The sequence below is a fragment of the Labrus mixtus genome, chromosome 20, assembly GCF_963584025.1.
Source record: "Labrus mixtus chromosome 20, fLabMix1.1, whole genome shotgun sequence".
NCBI lineage: Eukaryota > Metazoa > Chordata > Actinopteri > Labriformes > Labridae > Labrus > Labrus mixtus.
In genome coordinates this window covers 23908983-23916482 of record NC_083631.1, presented here as the reverse complement: position 1 = coordinate 23916482, position 7500 = coordinate 23908983, and the positions used below count along the sequence as shown (strand labels likewise).

General features: G+C 43.3%; 2 protein-coding genes across 5 annotated transcripts in view; both read right to left on the bottom strand.

Annotated features, from left to right (window-relative positions):
• kpna2 (karyopherin alpha 2 (RAG cohort 1, importin alpha 1)) overlaps positions 1-4341 on the bottom strand; it is a 5016-nt gene extending 675 nt beyond the window's left edge. The window contains exons 1-9 of the mRNA XM_061026900.1: positions 4262-4341; positions 3902-4015; positions 3664-3804; positions 2804-2892; positions 2280-2548; positions 2101-2195; positions 1095-1358; positions 437-670; positions 111-293 (exon numbers count right to left, since the gene is read on the bottom strand). Coding sequence (XP_060882883.1) covers positions 111-293; positions 437-670; positions 1095-1358; positions 2101-2195; positions 2280-2548; positions 2804-2892; positions 3664-3804; positions 3902-3958 — 1332 coding nt within the window. The 5' untranslated portion in view covers positions 3959-4015; positions 4262-4341. The remainder of the gene's footprint in view (positions 1-110; positions 294-436; positions 671-1094; positions 1359-2100; positions 2196-2279; positions 2549-2803; positions 2893-3663; positions 3805-3901; positions 4016-4261) is intronic.
• A 1337-nt stretch (positions 4342-5678) lies between these two features.
• Positions 5679-7500, bottom strand: part of LOC132954345 (nucleosome-remodeling factor subunit BPTF-like) — a 35526-nt gene continuing 33704 nt past the window's right edge. For 3 of the 4 annotated variants that reach the window (XM_061026882.1, XM_061026881.1, XM_061026885.1), the window contains one exon: positions 5679-6476. In XM_061026882.1, the coding sequence (XP_060882865.1) occupies positions 6437-6476 (40 nt within the window). In that variant the 3' untranslated portion in view covers positions 5679-6436. Of the gene's footprint in view, positions 7401-7500 lie in introns of all 4 variants that reach the window. The other variant, XM_061026884.1, reaches the window with a different exon arrangement.

Sequence of the window (7500 nt, the reverse complement as noted above, 5' to 3'; positions counted from 1 at the left end):
TCAGGCTTGTCAACTAAATGTAAAAATACTTGCTTGGTAAGAGATAAAATACTTGCTGGAGGCAAGAGATCACAAAGTAAATTCTAATTTTCCTACAACCCTGAACTCACCATGAAGATGTTGGTGATGGCGTCCAGGATGACGAGGACGGTCTTGCTGTCTTTGGAGGAGAGGAGATTCAGAAGAGGTTCGAGCACGTTGGCTTGAACGAGGTAGACCACCTGCTGAACGGTGCCCCCGCTGGTGAAGTTTGTAATCGCCCACACAGCCTCTTTCTGAGTTTTGTAGTCACCCTGCAGAGAGAGAGAAAGAACGATGAGCTACATGGTCATACGCTCATATGGATCCCTGCAGCAGTCTGATACAGGCCACATCTAAGAATCAGTGAAAAAAGAAACATCAGAGCAGAGCATCAAGGCGTGCAACTGAAACCTACCCGCTTAAGCAAATCGACCATGTAATGGACGAGGCCCGCGTTGATGACTTCCTGGATTTGTCCGTCCTTCCCTGCCGTGATGTTGGACAGAGTCCAGGCCGCCTCCTTCTGGATGTTGGGCTTTTTGTGGCGCAGCAGCCCGGGGAACATCGTCAGGGCTCCGGCGTCCAGCACTGCCTGAGTCTGCTCATCCGTACCAGTCACGATGTTTCCGATGGCTCTCAGCGACGGCGTCTAAAGGGAAGCAGAGAAGGACATCGATTTGTCAGATTTATTTTCTTTAAATGTTTTCAAAAACTTCTGCACCTTGGGTTCCCCTGCTTATATTGTAAAAACAAATTAAACTAATTACGAGATAACATTAGTGGCCTAATTCTCCTAAGAGAATTGTTTTATCCTTTTTTGTTGCTGCTGTTGATTTAGTGTTACTCACTACACCTGTTGACTTGTATGTTTGCCTGTTATTTTAAATTTTCTTAATTTAAAAAGAGGAAAATATCTGTAATATTGCATGTTTTATTATTGCTACCTCAATACAAAATATTTAAACTAAAACTTCTGCACCACATTCTATCAACATTTGAGCTTCCCGCCCCGAGACTGATGTCAGCAAAGCAGTCGCTGTAAAAACACGGTTGATGTTCGAGTCTTCGCGTACCACGACAGGCAGCTCCTCGAAGCCCAGCAGCTTCACCAGACGAGGGATCAAGCCGGTTTGGACCACCACCTCGATGCGATCATTGGAGCCGTCCGTCAGGTACGACACAGCCCAGCAGGCGTCGGCCAACACCTCCGGGTCCTCACAGTGAAGCAGACGGATGAGGGAAGGCATCATCTGCTGGATGGCGGCGATGGGAGGGGAGGGGTTCTTGTTGCGACAGAGGTTTGACAGCGTCCAGGTGATGTTTCTCAGGTAGCCAGGCTGCAAAGAAAACAGGTAGCAGAGAAGATTAGAGTAAGGCAAGATTATTTATAGAGCCTCGTTCACACATGAAGCAACTCAAAGTGCTTTACAGAGTTTAAAAAGTAAACAGAGCATTTCTAAAGGTCACTTTATAAAAAGGCCCCGTGTCCACCTAGCGTTTCTCTGGGTGCAGAAAAGCGCTGGCTGTTCCAAAGTATTTGACTGAACAGGAATTTAATGCAGTATTCAAACAAAGTGGTACCTAAATGCAAGACCTCTCACAAGTAAAACTGAGACTTTTTAAGACCTTAAAGTTAAAAAAAAAAAATCTAATTTAGGACTTTGAAAAGACGAGTGGGAACCTTGATTATATACAATAAAAGGGTTAAGGTTATGACCGCTTGTCAATGACGACAACGATGAAAAAGATCCAAGTTCTTTTTTTTTTAAAAAGCTTCAGTACTTTTTGATACTGGCCATCATTAAAATAAAAGATTTGACAGCCTGATTCTAAACTACACTTTGTGGAGCCTTTAACTTTGTAAATATTCCAGCAGGACCTGAAGTGTATCCATGTTGAAACCTTATGACTAATATCCAATCTTAATTGTTAAAATCAAACAACACTGCTTAGAGCTAACCCCCTGATTCTCAAGCATTTTGTTGAGTCAGGGCGCCCCCGTGTGGCTAAAAAGGAGAATACACGCATAAGGCTACATAAAGAAGATGGTTTTCTGATGTCATATGATCAAATACTTACGTTAAAGACGGAGAAGTCAGGGACGGCCAGCAGGCTCAGCAGAGGCGCCACAGCTCCGTGCTTGATGACTCTGTCTCTCAGCGGTGACCCATCACCTGAAAACAACAAATCATGTGTTTAAATCAGGACTTCACTTACTCATCACCACAAAAGGAAATACTAAATATTCAGTGTCTTACCAGCGATGTTTCCCAGAGCCCAGATTGCCTGCTCGCTGATGTGCTGGTGGGGGGATGTGACCAGGCTGATGAACGCAGGAATGGCCCCGCCCTCAACCACAGCGGCCGTCTGATCGGACGTCCCAGAGGCGATGTTAGTGAGCGCCCAGGACGCCTCGAACTGCATGGGAGGGCAGTCAGAGAGCCCCAGGAAGGCGACAAACTTGGGGATCAATCCGGCGCTGATCATCTGGTTGATGGGAGGGTGTTTGTCACGGGACAGCAGCTTCCTGAGAGCGGGACGGGACAATAAACATGAGTCGTGAGGAACTAATATTTTAAATAAGCAATATTCAGATACCTCCCCCTCGCACATCTTTTTACTGATTCTGATGCTCAGCCACAAGTTTATGCTGATACCAAGGACGCCTCTATTACACGTTTTATTAAAGAAATATGAAGTGAAGAAGCAACATGGCTGACATTTCAGTACAGGAAAAACCTTAAAACAGTGAAGTCACAGTTCTTTAGGGGATGTTTATTACCGTGCAGCCTGTGTGGCCTGGAGCTGGGACTCAGGGTTATCGCTGTTCACTCCTGTGAGAATCTCTTCAACCGTCCACTGCCGAGCAGCCTGTCAAAGGTCACAATAAGTCAGTACACACAGGATTATTTTTAGGCTTTTTGTGCTTCTACTGTAGACACAGGAGAGTGGATAGAGTCGGAAATCAGGGAGAGAGAGAGTGGGGGGGATGACATGTGGGAAAGACGCCACATGTCAGATTTTAACCCAGGATGCCTGCTTGGAGGACTCTGACCTCCATACATGGGGGTGCGCATAGCAACCACTAGGCTACAGCGTCCCAATGACATCAGAGTTGGTTCACATTTTTTAAAGCCACATGCAAGACGTTGAAGACCCAAAAAAAGAAAAGCAATACCATTTTTACAGCGCAGCGCAAGTGCTATCAGGGTTTCATGTGAGCTTTGATTCCTATTGAACCAATTTGAAAAGAAAGTGGTTTTAAATCTTGAAATACCTCATGATCTTTATGGGTTTGTTACAGGCCGACATAACTGCAGTGGAGCTTCATACTAACAAATCCACACACAAGTATTAATAATAAAAACTTCCATTTAATCTAATTTGTTCTGCAAGAATAAATCTTACTTTGCTCGCCTCTCACTCAAAATCAAAACTACATGGTCTGTCCAATTACAATCACCTGGCAACCTAAAATAATAAAACTATCACAAAGTATTTGACTGAACAGGAATTTAATACAGTATTCAAACAAAGTGGTATCTAAATGTAAGACCTCTCACTAGTAAAACTGAGACTTTTTAAGACCTTAAACTAATTTAGGTGAGTGGGAACCCTGATTATAGACAATAAAAGTTGTACCTGGCAGTTTTGGGTCCTTTCCTGCAGAGGAGAGGTCGCTTCATCCGGACATGACGACACATTCCTCCTTTTGAAAATCTGATCGTCTTTCTTCGCCTTCCGGAGCTCCACGTTCACTTCCACTCTCCTGCGTCGGAGCTCCTGTTTCAATTAAATACAAAACAATATGTGAAAGATAATCGACACGGTTTAAATCTCTGAAATAACTTGTATTTAAAAAAAATAAATAAAAACTCACATTGGCGTCTCTGCCTTTGTTCTTGAACTGGTTCAGACGAACGACGTTTTCAGACATTTTCAAGTTGATGAGGAGTTTAGCAGCGGTAGAAATCTGGTTTAGTGGTGGTGTATCCTGCAGAAACAGTTTTAAAAATAAACAGGTAAACTTTAACTTCAAGGCTGCCTCGTGACACCGCAGCTAAATGACGTTCACGTCAGAGTTAGCTCCTCTCACAGCTAGCATCAATTTAGCGGTAAAAGTAGCGTAACTCAAAATGAGGTGAAGCTAACACAGAAAATAATACAAAACTGTTATTTATCAAGTAGAAAAATAAACTCTTATGATATAAAAACACATAAGCAGAGGACACATGCTCACCTACTTGTGGCTCAGAGGTTGTGGTTCGCAGACAGTGCCGCACAGACCTTTAAATTTCTGCTACAAAGCCTCCTGATTGGCCTGTTCGAGCGGAGCGCATCCAACCGCCGACTCTCATTGGGCTGTTTAAAAAATGTCACCACGCACGGGAAGTGACGCAACTACGCTGAACTATCGCGAGAGTAGAACTTGTTTGGTTTGAATCTGATTCAAGTTCGGGCTTTTTTTTTTTTTTTGCAGTTTTCAGAGTTTTATTCACTTAATATTTATAAGGAATAAACTTCTCTACAATCAGAGGTTTCCGATTAAATATTTAAGTGACGTACACAAACTTAACGTCAATATGAAAACGTTTTAATTGGCTTTTGGTTCATGTGAAATTAATGTTGTACACTGTGTTAAAAACTTGTTTATCTACAGTAAGACCATATTGCTTGATCATAATTAATTAAATCTGCCTTTTATTATATTGTACAACTTAATTATTGTTTTGATATGTATACACAAATATGTCAATTTTCTCCTGACCTCCCACCACATAACACAGACCCTCATCCAATCCAGTCAGAGAACATCACAGTAGATTGTTCTGCTTTATATTGGAATTGAGAATTTTCTGTTTTTAAAACAAAAACAAATGCACTGCAAGATATCTGCGCTGTAAATCATGCACATTATCATACCTGTGTGCATGATTTACAGCCTTCAGTAATCAGGCCCCTCCCCTTTGGAGTCGTCTACCAGTCAGGGTCCGGGAGGCAGACACACTGTACTAACCAGAGGTACTGCATGTCAACAGGCAAGGCAGGCAACCTGCTGCTATGGACCGGACGCCCCCCCCCAACATTTTACCTCTAAATCAGGGGTGGGTAACTGGCGGCCCCCATCAACCCTCAACGTGGCCCTCAGGTCAATTTTTACATATCAATTAATTGGAAACATGAAGAAAACATGGCTAAATATGCCATGAAATCATGAAAACCAGAAATATGTCCATGATAATATTTGATCACTGGTATATGTTGAGTTAAATTTGAGAAAAAATTGACTGTAATCGTTTTTGTATCCTACTATTTGGCCCCCTGGCAGTGAGAATTAAATGAATGTGGCCCCTTGCTGTGACCAAAGTTGCCCATCCCTGCTCTAAATCTAACTTATTAATTGTTATTCCTCTTTTTGTCTCTATCCCTCTATCCAAGCCCAGCACTGTTCCAGCAGATGGCTGTTCAACATGCTCCTGGTTTCTGCCTCTTAAAATGTATTTTTCCTCTCCACTGTGATGTGGTAAGGATCATTCTGTATCAAAACACCAAGTCAAATTCCTCGTGCTGTGTGTGTAAATGTACTTCATCATTTTTGAAGCCTGATTAAGTTTCCCGACAACATTCTCACGTCTGACAAGTTAAGGTAGAAGTGATCAGTCTTTTGCATTTTATTAAGTTCCATATACATCAATATTTCTTCAGATGTAATACAAAAAAAAGAAAAAGAAATCCAGTCGAAATCTGACATTTTTTTTTTTACAAACAGGGCAGGAACGTTGAAATACATTGTTTTATCCTTCTCAGTCAGTCGTCACTACTGCAGAGCACATCGTTTAGAAGAGCTTATTACTGTCCGTTCACGAGGTTATACAAGGTCGAGCGAGCAGACTACTGGTGTCCACACATTTAGTACAAGTGTCTCTCATGCCACTTCAGACGGAACAACGAGCGGAAATGGAAGAACAAAAAAAAACTTTAATCCTTGATGCTTTATGCTCGGTCCAACTCAGTATGTGAATTCCTGTTTCTCATTGGACATGATGACCACGGGGGGGGGGGACAAAAAAAAAGACTGAGTTTAAGAAGTTAAGAAAGTGGAATAATGAGAGCTCCATGAGAGTCTTTTCTCCGAGGTAAACTTTCTTCTGAGACACCTCAGCTGTTCGTGCTCCTCAGTGCGGCGGTCCCACTGATGAAGACGGGGGGGGGGGGGGGTCCGTGAAAAGGTCCCTCAAGACGGCGGCTCCGCCCTCAACGCTTTGTGTGTGAGAGCAGCAGAGCCGGCCGCAGCAGGCGGTCAGAGGAGCGGATCCCCCCAAACGTGGGACGAGGCAGAGAGTCTGTCAGTTCAGAAAAGCCTTTTTTTTTCTTGGCAAGTGCATTTTGTTTGAGCAATGAGCGGCGCTTTTTTTTAAGAGGCCGAGGAACACTGTAGCTTGTTGTTATGAGACCTACAGAGTGCGGAGAGAGGGGAAAGATGAGAGCACTTTGCATTGTTGGTCTTAAAAAACCTCGACAGACAGACAGACGGACAGAGAGAGAGACAGGCAGAGAGAGGGAGAGACAGGCAGAGAGAGGGAGAGACAGGCAGAGAGAGGGAGAGACAGGCAGAGAGAGGGAGAGACAGGCAGAGAGGGAGAGACAGGCAGAGAGGGAGAGACAGGCAGAGAGGGAGAGACAGGCAGAGAGGAGGATCCTGCAGCCATGTTGATGTACAAAGTGAGGTGACTCTGTGAAGCCGGGAGCAGAGCGAGGTCAGATCCTTCCCTCTTTGTTGAACACTTTAGTCTCATAAAACAACTCCTTCTAAAATAACTCGCCTCATCATTTTGTAAAACATTCAAACACAGATTCAGATATATCTTACAAGCACTGTACATGATTAAAAAGTATGTACATTCAAGGACAAAACCGTAACATCCAGCTAGACTCCAACTTGAAATGGGTGAAACAGGCAAAAAACAGTCTCATAAATATCTCTCTAATAAAATACGCTGATTTATATTTTGTCTCTTTTCTAGTAAAGTGAGCACCGGAACGCGACGTCCAACAGAAAAGGGAGGGACTAAAATGCTTTAAAACATCCGAGCTGCTGCGATGGAAACAGTGAACACATCAACATGGCCGCCGTTTGAAGCTGAATGTCAAAGAAGTTACATGGTTGGCGTTGACATGAAAGCACAGTCGGTGTGTGTGTGTGTGTGTCTGTGTCTGTGTGTGTGTGTGTGTGTGTGTTTATGACTCCTGTCTTTGGTCGTGATTATTTCGGCTGTTTTTGGAAATTTAAAATAAAGTTTCCATGACATAATTATTAGAGACCCCCAGCTTCCAGTCCAGACTCCTGCTAGACTGGCCCCCTTTAAGAATCTGACAATCTGCAAGAAAGAAGAGAATGGGATGGAATAAATCAAACGAGCATGCAGCAAAGATGAACACACACAAATGCAACATGAAACAGATGTCACACTAAGACAA